At 42.8% G+C, this 14,141-nt stretch overlaps 1 protein-coding gene across 3 annotated transcripts in view; it reads left to right on the top strand.

Annotated features, from left to right (window-relative positions):
* Positions 1-1,043: 1,043 nt before the first annotated feature.
* The window catches only part of LOC126985831 (integrin alpha-IIb-like), a 43,075-nt gene continuing 29,977 nt past the window's right edge, over positions 1,044-14,141 (top strand). Inside the window, exons 1-10 of one of the 3 annotated variants that reach the window (XM_050841267.1) lie at positions 1,105-1,125; positions 1,651-1,877; positions 3,938-4,131; positions 6,063-6,214; positions 6,624-6,724; positions 7,610-7,724; positions 10,318-10,367; positions 10,724-10,778; positions 11,307-11,488; positions 13,963-14,141. The exon at positions 13,963-14,141 is cut by the window's right edge and continues 46 nt beyond it. In XM_050841267.1, the coding sequence (XP_050697224.1) occupies positions 3,971-4,131; positions 6,063-6,214; positions 6,624-6,724; positions 7,610-7,724; positions 10,318-10,367; positions 10,724-10,778; positions 11,307-11,488; positions 13,963-14,141 (995 nt within the window). In that variant the 5' untranslated portion in view covers positions 1,105-1,125; positions 1,651-1,877; positions 3,938-3,970. Of the gene's footprint in view, positions 1,137-1,650; positions 1,878-3,937; positions 4,132-6,062; positions 6,215-6,623; positions 6,725-7,609; positions 7,725-10,317; positions 10,368-10,723; positions 10,779-11,306; positions 11,489-13,962 lie in introns of all 3 variants that reach the window. The other 2 variants (XM_050841266.1, XM_050841268.1) reach the window with 2 other exon arrangements.

The raw sequence follows: 14,141 nt of genomic DNA, 5'->3' as shown, positions 1-14,141 counted from the left end.
GAAAATATACGAAATGTAAACTAGAGGGAAAAGAAGGATGAGGAAGGTGAATATGAAGGAAAATTATTGAGGGGGGTGAAGGAGGAGGAGAAGGAGGAGGAGGAGGAGAAGGAGGAGGAGGAGGAGGAGAAAGCAATAGTAACTTCTGAGTGCATGACATTAACAAGTGTGCGTGTGTGTGTGTGTGTGTGTGTGTGTGTGTGTGTGTGTGTGTGTGTGTGTGTACATCTGATAATCGGATTACATGAAAACGTTAAATATTACAAAACCTACACACACACACACACACACACACACACACACACACACACACACACACACACAATAATTCATGCGTGGAAGCAGGAAAAAAGAGGAAGAGAGAGAGAGAGAGAGAGAGAGAGAGAGAGAGAGAGAGAGAGAGAGAGAGAGAGAGAGAGAGAGAGAGAGAGAGAGAGAGAGAGAGAGAAGGATCAGAATAAGAAGATTGAGATGGAAAGGGAGGAGGAGGAGGAGGAGTCACCGGAAATAAGAGAGAGATAAAGAAAAGGAGTGAAGAAAGGATGAGGAGAGGAAGGGGAGGGAGAGAAGGGCAGGAGTGAAAAGAGGGAGAGGAAAAGAGGTAGAGTAGGGAGAGAAGGGGGGAGAGGAGAAGGAGGGAAGCTATGGGGGAAGGGAGAGGCGGTATGTGGATAATGAAAGGAGGGAGGGAGGAGAAAAGAAGGGAGAGAGAAGGGAGGGAGGAGAAAAAGAGGGAGAGAGAAGGGAGGAAGGAGAAATGGGAAGGAGAAAAGGAGAGTAGAGAGAAGGGAGGGAGGAGAAAAAAAGGGAGAGAGAAGTGAGGGAGGAGAAATGGGAAGGAGGGAAGGGAGGAAGGAGAAAAGGAGAGGAGAGAGAAGGGAGGGAGTAGGGAAGAGAGGAAAGGAAGGAGAAGAGGCATAAAGAGAAGGGAGGAAAAGAAGAGACTTGGAGAGAAAGAAGGGAGAGAAAGAAGGCATGGAAGCAATGAGGAGAGAGAGAGAGAGAGAGAGAGAGATAGGGAGGATATCGTTTTAACCCCAAGCTCAGATCTTTCCTCACGTACACACACACACACACACACACACACACACACAGGACGTCAGTCTAGTTTACATCAGGCGTGAGGTTGGTTGCTAGTGCGTGCGTTCGTGTGTGTGTGTGTGTGTGTGTGTGTGTGTGTGTTAAGGTGTGGCTGCATTTGAGCCTGATCATAACACACACACACACACACACACACACACACACACACACACACACGCACATTGAGTTAACTTTTGTGGTAGTGAAAAGTCTCTCTCTCTCTCTCTCTCTCTCTCTCTCTCTCTCTCTCTCTCTCTCTCTCTTGGAACATAAAATAACGAAAAACACGATACTGAGAGACAGAGAGAGAGAGAGAGAGAGAGAGAGAGAGAGAGAGAGAGAGAGAGAGAGCGGCCTTATCACCTACATCCGACAAACTTTCCGTATTCGCTGCGTTGCCTGTGTTGGTGGCGGTGGTGGTGGTGTGGCAGCGCTGTTGAGAAAGAAGAGAAGAGAAAATAAGAAAAAGACACGGAAAAAAATACAGCGAAGAGAGAGAGAGGAGTGTTGGTCTTGGTTGCGGTGGTTGTGGTGATGATGGTGGCAGTGGTGACGAACGATTGCTTACAGTATACTCATCTCCACGAAGACTGATACAGGAGGAAAAGTTGCTGTTTGACATTAAAGTGAAGAGTCAAGAGAGAGAGAAAGAGAGAAGACGGTGTGGAAAAGAGAGTTAAGAGAGAAGTGCTTTTTTGATAGCGTTCTCTTCCTCCTCCTCTTCCTCCTCCTCTTTCTCTTCCACCATTTCATCTTCCACCATAATCTTCATCTCCGTTCGTACATGTTCATAAGAGGTAAGTGTGTGTGTGTGTGTGTGTGTGTGTGTGTGTGTGTGTGTGTGTGTGTGTGTGTGTGTGTGTGTGTGTGTGTGTGTGTGTGTGTGTCTCTCTCTCTCTCTCTCTCTCTCTCTCTCTCTCTCTCTCTCTCTCTCTCTCTCTCTCTCTCTCTCTCTCTCTCTCTCTCTCTCTCTCTCTCTCTCTCTCTCTCTCTCTCTCACAAAAAAGAGAAATATACACTGTGCAAAACACTATGATTCATATTCTGACGTTCCGAGCGAGGTTTTAAAAATATCACGAAGCTCACTTTGATCAGGCGTGTATAACATTGCTTAGTTTGTAGGTATTATGACAAAGGTACAAACGGCAAGGGTTATGTTATTACGATCTTGCTATTGGACAACAGGTTAATCTGTCGCACAAAGGATGTTATTGCAGAAATGTATGATGATAAAAGTTAGATTTCAGAGGTTAATTTTCACGTGATTTATCTGGCGATGTTATTGTACGCCCATCACCGGTAGCAACAGACATGGTTTTCAGAGGCAGGACAAATTAATCTCCTTCCCAGTGGTCTCCGTCTTTCTCTGTCTGATGTTAAAGAGAGGAGGGAGGAGGGAAGCAGTGGGGGAAGGGAGAGGAGGCATATGGAGAAGTAAAGGAGGGAGACAAGAGAGAAGGGAGGGAGAGAAGGCATAGAGAAAAGGGAGGAAAGGAAAAGAGACTTGTAGAGGAGGGAGGGAGAAAAAGAATCCACGGAGTTTGCGTGGGAGGGGAGGAGATACTGCTGGGGATGGGCGGAGGAAGGGTTGGAGAGAGGGGAGAAGGGAGAGATGGAGGGAGGATTTGATTTGATTTGAAATGCTTATTGACATATTTACAGCCAAAAGGATGGGGCAGATACCTACCCCCACCCTACAATTTCGGTCCCTCTCGAGGCGCACACAATACGTAATTTATAATGACATTGTATAGAGAGAGAGATGGGGAGAGGCGGGAGAGATGGGGGAGGGAGGGAGATTGAGGGGGGATCTCTTTAAACCCCAAAGTACTCAAGATACTACGTACATGATTACAACTTCCTTTTTCTGCCCTATACCCAGTAAGGCAAAGGTTGTAATTACACTTCCCCGCATAGCTCTTGGTCTGTCATAATTTCTAGGAATACTGGGTTGCCAATGCTTCGTCAGCTGTCTATCATATATTCTACCAAATGAAATGACCTACCCAAGGTCATTTCTTAATCTGATAATTCTATATCATCATAAGAATATGTAGCTTTACTTATGTCTGCTCCCAAATCTATAATGCAGGCGCCGCGTCCAGAAGGACGCTGTTTCGACTACCCGCTTGTGGCGGCGGGCGGGACGCAAACCCACATCTTCCTGGATGCAGCGCCCCCATGCTAACCACTCACACCGTTTCCCCATTGCATACATACTCTATACGGCGGATAAGGCCCTTGTATATGGACACCATCTGGGAAGGAATAAAAATGTTGGGGCCGATAAACAAAGCCTGACCCCGAGGAAGTAGATTTAGCAAGAGATGGGATATGAGGTTTCCAGTTAAGATTCTTAGTTAAGGATAGACTGAGGATCTTTAGTGTAGCAGAAAGGGACAGCTGAGTGTTGTCGAAGAACAGGGGATAGGTGTTTGGAAGACTGTGTCTAGTTGACAGCTGGTGATATTGAATTTGTGATGCACTGAAGGATACTAAGCTCCTTCTGACCCATTCAAAAATGATAGCGAGGTCAGAGATTAAGCTGTAACTCCTGTAGAGAAGGTCTTTTGTTAAAAGAAGTTGAGTAATGCAGAGTTGAGTTATCGGCATAGGAGTGGATATAAAAGTTTGTTTTGGAATGAAAATTAATAAACAATAGAGTGGGAAACAGAACAGAGCCCTGCATAACACCACGCTGATAGGCTTAGGGGTGGAACAGCGGCCGTCTACCACAGCAGAGATAGATCGGCACGAAAGGAAACTGGAGATAAATATACAAGTGCAACAAATATCGCCGCCATTACAACTTCTACTATCACCACTTCAGCAGTAACAACCACAGCTACCTTTCCAGAGAGCACACGTCAGGACCCACCCCCCTGGCATCATGAGGCAGCGGGTGTGGGCGTGGGTGGTGATGACGGTCGTGGGACAGCAAGCCTCAGCGTTCAACTTCCTTCCTGAGCACCCCGAAGTGTTCCGCGGCGCACCTGGTTCTAAATTCGGATACAGCGTTGCCTTGTGGAATGATAGCACGGGCATGAAAAGGTGAGCTGGTAACAGGTGGCGTGCTAACCATAGTGACGTGATAAAAGGTGCTTGGAGTGAAAAGATTTGACTATATGTTAATATCAAAAGGAAGGTGGCATCAGGGACTTTATGTGTTTCGGATTAATACATAAATACATTATTGTGATTACTAAGGGGATATGAAGAGAGGTAAGCTCAGGCCTGCAAATTAAAATGAGAAGTGATACTTAAATTAACCCAGTAGCAGCGGGGATCATGATTCTTAACGGTCCCTCCAAGCGAGAAAAATGAGAAAAAAATCACCCCTCACACAAACCATTTCATAATATATATCAAAGCATTTGTGATCAGTTTATGTATATATATCATCTATTTTGGGGGGTTAAAATCATGGCACAAGTCTGGCCCGTCGCTGCTACACGGTAAAGCCACAAATTTGGCCCGTCGCTGCTACGGGGTTAAGGAGACACGTTTACGAGCGACATGCTAATTAATAATGAGACAAGGTCATCAGAGAGAAGAGGCGATGTGACAAGAGCTTACAGGAGAAAAGTCGACGTGATAGAAGGTTATCGGAAAAAAATCCTGACATAACAACAGTTGATTAACGTAAACAGTGAAATTAATAGAGACAAAGGGGTAGGATGAATACAGAAGACGTGCTAATTAGGGTGACATGAGGTGTGATGAGTTCAGGCGTTGTTATAAAATATGAGGTAAGGTTATAAAAATGACATGATATGCTTTAATTAAAGACACATTACAAATAGAGTTCTGACTGAGAAGAGACGTAGAGGTGAAGTTATATTTATTATTAGAAGAGCACAGGTGAAGTTCATATTTAGGAGTATGTGAGGTTAAAGGTGAACCATATATGAAGTAGTAATTATGGTGACATCACTGAACATATAGAATGGCAGCTATTATAGGAGAGAAACTGCAGCATAATAACTGTTTAGTGTACGCAAAATATTACTGATAATAGTTCGAGACAAAATAGGACATGATTACAGGTTATGGGAGAAAAACATACGATTTGATTACCATTTAGAGTGACAGCAAAAGTAGATGATAACATGACATTGAAGTTAAAACGTAACATGCCAACAGGTGCTAATCAAAAGTATATGCAGCGTTATTAATTTGGGTATTGTTTATTAAAAAAAAAAAAATCATGGTGCTATAAGAAGACTACATCAAACAGTCACAGGTGAGGCGTTGATTATCGAGGTAGAATGGGAACAGGTAAAGTATCAATTAAGGTGAGAGAGGAATATAACAAGGGTGAGATAAGTGTCACATAGGCTAATATAACTTCACGGTAAAATGCATATCAGTGTCATGGTATTTTTATGTCCTAATTAAGATGAAGTGAACACAAATAAGGTTTTAATCGAAACGTGGCGAGTTCAGGTGAAGTCCAATACCAGGTGAAAGAATGATATTACTGCAGGTGAGATTCGAGAACGGAGATCACCAGAGAAATTTTGAAGATATACGAAAACAAACCAAATAATGATGGAATGAAAGCCTGAGACGGAGATGAGGTTACATGTGATTAAGTGGACGAAATTATAGATGACATGATTAGGCTGAGAGCTACTGAACAGGGGACAGGCGATAGTTAAAGGTGTGATACGAGTGAGATGAGAAGGTGTGCTGGCGGGCTGGAAGGCGTGAATAATGTAATCTTAGCTTTGTTGACAGATCTAAAGGTCATATTTGTTCCTCTAATTAATTCCTTTACTCCTCTCTATCTGTCTATCTATCTGTCTCAATCTTCGTTTATTTTTTTCTCAATCTCTCTACATCTATCTGTCTCAACGTCTGTCATTCTATTTGTCTCTGAACCTCTTCTCTCTCTCTCTCTCTCTCTCTCTCTCTCTCTCTCTCTCTCTCTCTCTCTCTCTCTCTCTCTCTCTCTCTCTCTCTCTCTCTCCCCCCTTCAGAGTGGCGGTTGGGGCCCCGCAGGAAAACCAGACGACGTGGTGGGGAGAGAATTTGCCACTGGGGAACGTCCACTACTGTGAGCCAAACTACGGCGGTGGCGGCGGTGCTGATGGAAGGTGCCTCTCCCACCGCGGCCTGCCTCTACCAGAGGGTGAGTCAGTTTATTATGTTGTTATTGCTACGATGCAAGTTACTTTTAATAATAATTATTATTATTATTTAATAACAAAAGTTCTGTTAACACAACCACCACTGCTATCACTTCACATAGCTGATAAGAGTCCTACCACTACAGTACAATTAAAACCATCAATATTTCTACTAATGTTCATAATAATACAACTCCTTTTAAAATTATTACTAAATATCTATGTTTACCTCGAAAACAACCATTACTAACAACCTATAAGAATTACCACTACCACAAATAATAATATACAACTTCAACTACAATTACTACAACAGGCTCCTTAAACTGAACCTCATTTACAAGCCTGCTAAACCACCTTACACACCAGCACACCACCACCACCTCGACTACTCCCTCCCCTTCCTAACAGCTAACCAGGATGTCAAAGAGATATACGATCACATCTTGCGGAGCCAGGGAGTGGGCATGGGGCAGACGGTGATGGCGGAGAGAGGAGGAAACAGGGCTGTTGTGAGTAACCTTTCATTCATTTGTTGTTCTTGACTTTCTTGTTGTTTTGTGACATTTGTGAAAGTCCGACGCAGCTATGAAGTCAGTTTTGGACAGGGCCCGTTCGGGGAGTTCCCTGGCCATAGCGCTGCCAAACCTAATTTAATGAACACGGAATATTTGATGTACAACTTCTGGACACCTCTCCTTCCGAAATTGACCTCTCTTTCGGCCACCTCTTTGGATTCTCTTTAGGAGCAGCAAATAGCGGGCTTTTTTATTATTGTTTCCTTTTTTTGTGCCCGTGAGCTGTCTCCTTTGTTGTAAAAAAAAAAAAATATTACCTAGATGACATATGAGGGAGAGAGTGATATTTTGGGGGTGATGCGGCAGCGCTGTGAAGAGGTTCGGGCCCCATGCAAACTGCCTTCATATTTGTGTCGGACTGTAGTAGTCTCTATATAATAAGAATAATATCCGTGTATGTGAATGCTTGTTATTCGTTTGTTTGTGCGTGTGTAAGAACATAAGACCATAAGAACGTAAGGAGTCTGCAAGAGGCCGGTTGTTGTGTGTGTGTGTGTGTGTGTGTGTGTGTGTGTGTGTGTGTGTGTGTGTGTGTGTGTGTGTGTGTGTGTGTGTGTGTGTGTGTGTGTGTGTGTGTGTGTGTGTGTGTGTGTGTGTGTGTGTGTGTGTGTGTTCTCCGCATCCTAGCGTGGTCATGAACAACGTTAGTGCAGCCCCAACCGGTCATGAAGTAAGGGGACTTTTGCAAAACACAATTTTACTATCCACTTATATAACCTCTACGTATTCACATGCATCAGCGTTTTTCAATCTAATGTTCATTACCTTCGGCAATTCCTTAACAAGAAATACTTTAATCAGCTCACCTTCTTCCCACAGGTGTGTGCCCCCCTCTACCCCTACTCCAACTCCCACAGAATTGCGAAAAATGATGGCCTCTGCTTCCTCCTGACAAACATGACGGCTGATTCCGAGGCTATGGGCTTCCCTAACCGTGAGTAGTGCCGGCGGTGAAGATGGCAATAGGGAAGGTGGCGGTTATGCTAGAAGTGGGAGTTGGAATATCAGCAGTAGTAGTATTGGCACCAGTGAAAATGGAGGGAGTGGCTGTAAATTAAGAACATAAGGAGTATGCAAGAGTCAAGTCAGCCTACATAATTCAGCTCTATTAATTAAAGCTAAAACGTAATCTGATCAACTCCTCTGCTTCAATGTCGTCAGCTTATTAAAGTTCGCCGATATACTATCACATAAACTTACACCACCTATCCTCTCTGTCGGGAGTTTTTATCCAATAGTTTCGCATTGGCACACCACATGACAGCCCAGTCTGTTCAATAACTCCGCCATTCTCTTTGTATATCATCTCTTTATTAAAGCTAAATTTATATAACCTACTCATTACTACCAGCTCTACCCTGCTCTTTTACCACTGGCACCTCGCTGATATCGCACTCCTGAGAGTATTTCATCCCCGAATAAGCTTGAGCCAACTCTTTCCGCAGCCTTGGCCCTCTCAGGGAAGGTATGATTATAAATTTTTTAGTTTCCCTTGAAGTGAAAATTCATGAATCAGAAACAACTTTTGTTATCCTCTTAAGCACATTTTCTAATATGTTAATGTCCATCTGAATAAAAAAAGGCCAGAAATGCATGGGATGTATGATCGAGAAGAGGTCCTAATAATGTTAAAAATAGGATTTAAGAGAAACTTACGAATTGATTTCTTAAAAAGGTCACGCCTCACTTACCTACATGGAGGCATTTCTTTTTCTTTTCTCTTTTTTATTTTTTTTGTGTGTGTGTGTTTGTGTGTGTTGCTTAAAGCGCCGATAGGCTCTCTTGTGAGGCCTAGTGGATGACTCCAATCCGTTGGTGGAGCAGGCGACTTTTATTTAAGTGGCTGCCGTGGAACGTGACCCATGCTTGACCCATCCTGCCCCTCGGTCCTCTTCTTCATAAAATCGCTGAAGTTAGAGTTGATAGAAGATCTGGACAGTACGTGGGCAACTTCCACCACTCGATGATGCTCGAATATTTTTTTTTCCATACGGCTACCGGAATGGAGAAGGACTAACTAACTAACGGGGAGCATACGTCTGGGGGAGCGTTGCTTCACTCTCTCCCTGCCCCCTCTCCCGACGGTCCCCACGAGGAGGCTCCCACACAGCTGCCCTATCCATCCCAAGTCCATCCTGGCAGGAACGACCGACTTGCCCCAGCCTTACGTTACGCGGCCTGCCCCTTAGTTTCCTCCATTTTTATACATATTTTCATAACTTTTTTCTACTTTTCTACTTTTTCTACTTGGTTCTACTTTCTTTACTTTCTACTCTTTCAACTCTTTCTACTTCTACTTTTCTTTTTCTACTTCTCTTTACTTTTCTTTTTTTATACATATTTTTCCTACTTTTTCTACTTTTCTACTTTTTTTACTTTTCTCTTTACTTTTCTTCCCACGTGCCCATATCGCCAGAATTTGCGTTAACGGACTAAGCTAGTAACAAGCCTGTTGCGTACACTCAGGTTGGCAATAAGTCTGCGTCTGAACTCAGCACTCCAGAAAACTCTACAGTTCTGGAGGATCCTCCAACAAGTACTAACTAGGATGCGATTGATCTCCTTAACCACACCGCCAGCATTGCGAACCGAGTCAAGCGGCGAGGCTTTCGTCTCTGAACACACGAACCAGCAATCCTCAGCCTTCTGGATTTAACATTGTTCAGAGGGAGTGAACTGTTTACGTTTCTGGTGCCAGAGCCGTAGGGACCAACACATAACTAGCAACAAGCTGCCTCTGTGGCAATAGATATACTGAAGCACCTTAGACGATGAGTGTGTCAGGAAGGGGGCACTGGTCAACTATAAAGTCGAGCTAGGCGTAGAACCTCTCTTCTCAAGTTCACATATCTAGGTAGAGGCGTACACTGCTATAAGAGATAAAAAGCCCCGGGTGTGCTTCAACCTCCCTAGCATCACACGCATATCAACTGGAGTAACACCAACAACAGAGGACTGCAGTCGAGTAGAAATGGCTATTGCTACTTCCTTGAGACGGGCACCATCTCTCTGCCCTGACCAGTGGTAGGTATGATCCCCTGTTGATCTCTTCATTGCCAGGCCTCCTCATCTCAGAGAGCCACACGTATGTCCACCCTCAATCTGAGTTTATATACATTGGGAAGTTGCTGATCCCCCTAGAGTTTCGAGAAGTTCCAGGCACTGAGAGCCCACCGGAGGTTAAACCCGAGCCTGGCTCGACGAACTCGTATCTCCTCTGCACCACCCTGGCCATGGCTACCTCCAAGAAGAGGGGACTCGTATGGCTGGCGGGGTAGGGGAGGGGGAGGAGAAAAAAATTATAGGAGGAGGAGGAAAAGAAGGAGGAGGAGGAGGAGGAGGACAAGGTTTTGACTTTCATTACTTTCATATATTTTGAACTATTCATAGTACAATTTTTGTTGTTTCAAATTATTCATATTAGGCTATTTTTCTTGCCTTTTGTATATTCATACATTTTTCCTTTTTGTTTTGACTGAGTGACTTGACTTTCTTCATTTACTTAATTATATTTCTCTTCTTTTCAGACCATGCATTTAATAACTCTCTGATGGGGTTCAGCGCTGCCTTTGCCCAGGTTAGTCGGTGGCTCTTCCCGTCCCTCCACCTCCCTCAACGCCTTCCTTTGTCCCTCCATTACATCCTCTCTTATATCGATCTTTTCCTCTCCCATCCCTCTCTTTTCCTGCGCCCTTCCAAAACCTATCTTCCAATTCTCTTTTCTCAATGTACATTTCCTGGTAAAAATATTTCATTATAATATAATTTCACATATGTATTTATATATTTCATGTGAGCATATTTTGTATTCCATTTTCCTTTCTTTGCCTCTATTTCTTTCTGTTCATATACTTTTTTATTTTCTTTGCTTTCATTATTCCCTTCATTTTCCTCTGCTGTCCGTTCTCTCTTTCTCATGTTCTCTATTTTCAGGGCAACGAGGGGACCGTCCTCGTCTTAGGAGGCCCAAACGCCTTACAAGGAAACGGTAAGGCAGTTGCCTCTCTTCCTTTCTTCTATCGATATTTTCACGCTGACTGCTCTTCTGAACTTACTAACTGCATATATATATATATATATATATATATATATATATATATATATATATATATATATATATATATATATATATATATATATATATATATATATATATATATATATATATATATATATATATATATATATATATATATATATATATATATATATATATATATATATATATATATATATATATATATATATATATATATATATATATATATATATATATATATATATATATATATATATATATATATATATATATATATATATGTGTGTGTGTGTGTGTGTGTGTGGCTAATTTCTCAGTATATTTTTACATTTGCTTTTTTTCTCACCAAATTACTTTCTCATTTTTTTTGTGTATCTAGTAACGAATTGTCAATGTTTTCCCCATTACCTGACTTTTCTTCTATCCAAATCTTGCAATCTGATTTCCTATCAACTACTTCCTTCCATCCCTGCACAGGCCTCTTCTATAACCAACCGGTGGGCTATAAAGGTGGGCTTTCCGTATCCACACTGCAAATGACCAAGACCTTGAGTGATGCCAACGAAGCGTGGGCGATCGCCGTGGGCAAGTTCAGTGGGAGTCAGGGTGGCGTTACGCTGGCCGCCTCCTCCCCTAAGTTTGACATTTATACAGGAAAGGTGAGTATTGATAGTAATGGCAACATGGGAAGGAAATAAAATAAGGGATCGAGAAGTGGGAAGGGGTAGTGAGGGAGTCGGAGTGGAGGAAAGACGAGGGAAATTGAGGAAGAAGGTTTGATGGGGAAAGGAAAGAGGAATAGGTACTGGGAAAGGGATAGGGGAAGATTAGGGTATTTAGGGTATTTCTGAGAGTGAGGGGAGACGCACTGCCAAAGCGGAGGGATGAAGAAAGGACAAGACCAAAATACATTTGTTTGGAGGCTTTCTGGATGAAACGAAACAGTGTCCATCCGTGTGGCGGGGATATTGATATCTTGGAAAAGTTTACAAACCTTGGTAGCGTAATGATGTACAACGGGGGGTCATGCTCCCTGTCTTACTCTATGGCTGACACGTGGGCACTAAATGGTGACCTGAGGCGAATTAATGACTGGTCCAACGCAGAATCATGAGATATCGTTACAAAGGCTGTGTCAAATTAGCGATATTCCACAATACTGAATGGATGCCTTTTACCTGCATCGTCTACAAACACCAACTTCACCTCTATGGGCACGTGTTACGCTGCCCAGCAGTGGACCGCTCATCGAGTTGTTTCAGTAAGATAGTCCCAAGTGGATGCCATCAAGGGGACACCTGCTATGCTCGTGGCTTGATGGATCTTGTCACGAGGTACTGATGATGGGAAGGGGACCTGCTCATTAACTTTTTTTACAGTAAAGGAAGTAGCTTAATGCGTTAATAAATAAGGACAAAAAAGCCCGGTTATCACTGCTCGAAGAGACCTCGGAAGTTGTCGGATACCTTTATGGAATGACTGATTGATATGTAATGTGAACGCCGCGATGGAGCAACAGTTTTAATTGTTTCTCGAGAAAGAAAAAGCAAAACGTGATCAATGTTATACACCAATGAAGCAATGTCTGATGCGATGAATATGAGCCAAGTGAAATTTAAGATTAACATTATGTTACCAGAGAGTGGCAACAGTGGTGACACTAATTTTTAATCCAAGCATTCGTCTCAATCCCCGTTGGTATAGACGGGTAAAGTCCTTTAGTTTTCAATGAAAATTTGGTGACATTCTACACTGTAACCAACTTGTATTAATTTGAATATGCGTATTACTTTGTAAAAACAATTATTTCTTCGAACCATAATTCTAGTCATGCAAAGCCAGGCATCAGAAAGCTCATTGGCTCATTAAGAAGATGCCCGACTTAATCTGCTCAACGGTCACTTCAGTGCATGCAGATCAGATGGAAGCACTTCGGTACGATACTCTTAACGCAACGAAGCAACGGTAGATACGATTTGTAAAAGTTGATGGTCTCCCACTAACATACTACGTCTGAAGGAAGAGTGTTCCATTGACAGATACTCCGTTTGAGAAGAAACTCCTGCTAAGGTCTGTGCTACATCGCCTGGCAAATCAGTGAACCGTTATTTCTAGCTCTTGTGTTGGTGCGGAGCTAAGAAAATATGATGCAGTCGACGTTACTGAAATTCTTCAGATACTTGAAATCCTAAATCAAATCACCTAATAAACATCGATTTTCGAAGACGCTCGTTCATCATGCGGCTGAGCCCTTAGAGTGGTATCATTTAGTTGAGCGCCATTGAGATCTTCAGTAATTAAATGTCATTCCTGTGATTGGGGGACCTAAACTGCACTGTATATGCCAAGTGAGGTTTTACCATCGATTCATATAATGATAACATTACTCGCGGACGTTTCTCGCTATGACCCCGAACACAGACTTCAGGGTTAATTGTTTATTTTCGATTGTTTTGCACGATTCAAGGCATTGCTGATGGTGACCCCAAGATATGATTCTTCCAGTACGACCTGCAGTGACTTTTCATGCGTGTTGTACGTGTTGTTACTACTTCTGGACCCAAAGTGCATGGCTTTACACCTGTCAAGGTTAATTAAAGGATATTTGCAACTTTTCAGACCTTTGAATGATGTGGTCAGTGTCCTTTGGGATGATTTATAAAATGGACGTCGAGAGCAATCTTCGAAACAGTGGATTTTAGTCCTATTCCTAAGACGTTGTTGTATGTGATAAAGAGAATGGGATCCAGCATTGACCTTGCAGTACTCAAATAATGCATGGGAGCCACTTAGAAGCCTGTTCGTTGAGTAACACTCATTTTTTTCTGTTTTTTCTTATACTTTTTTAGGTGTTGCCAATAGCGCCGATAGGAATTCTTGAGGCGTCTCTTGGACGTCCATTATCACTGCCGAAAATGGATGAGAAGGAAGAGGAGAAGGAGCATTAGAATAAGAATAATAAGAAAGAGAAGGAGAATGCTTAAGAAGAGGATGAGGACAATAATAATGACGAATGGGATCATGATAACAAAAATAGGATTATACCCATTTATACCCATCACCGCATTAACCATCAACACCCATTTCACCAGACCTACCGCTACCACTCTCCTAACCTTCTCACCCTTTACAGGTCAGCTTCTACCCTCTTGACATCAAAACAGAGGGAAAGCCTTTGTACACCATCATCGAAAAGGACATGGAAATAGGGGCCATGTTCGGATACGCCATGATTAGCACAGACGTGGATGGAGATGGAACAACAGACCTCTTGGTGGGCGCTCCCTTTTCCACTGACCCCACCTCAAAATA

The sequence above is a fragment of the Eriocheir sinensis genome, chromosome 60 (assembly GCF_024679095.1).
Source record: "Eriocheir sinensis breed Jianghai 21 chromosome 60, ASM2467909v1, whole genome shotgun sequence".
In the NCBI taxonomy this organism is placed as follows: Eukaryota; Metazoa; Arthropoda; class Malacostraca; order Decapoda; family Varunidae; genus Eriocheir; species Eriocheir sinensis.
Note: the sequence above shows the minus strand (reverse complement) of the source record. Positions and strands in the feature narration are given on the sequence as shown.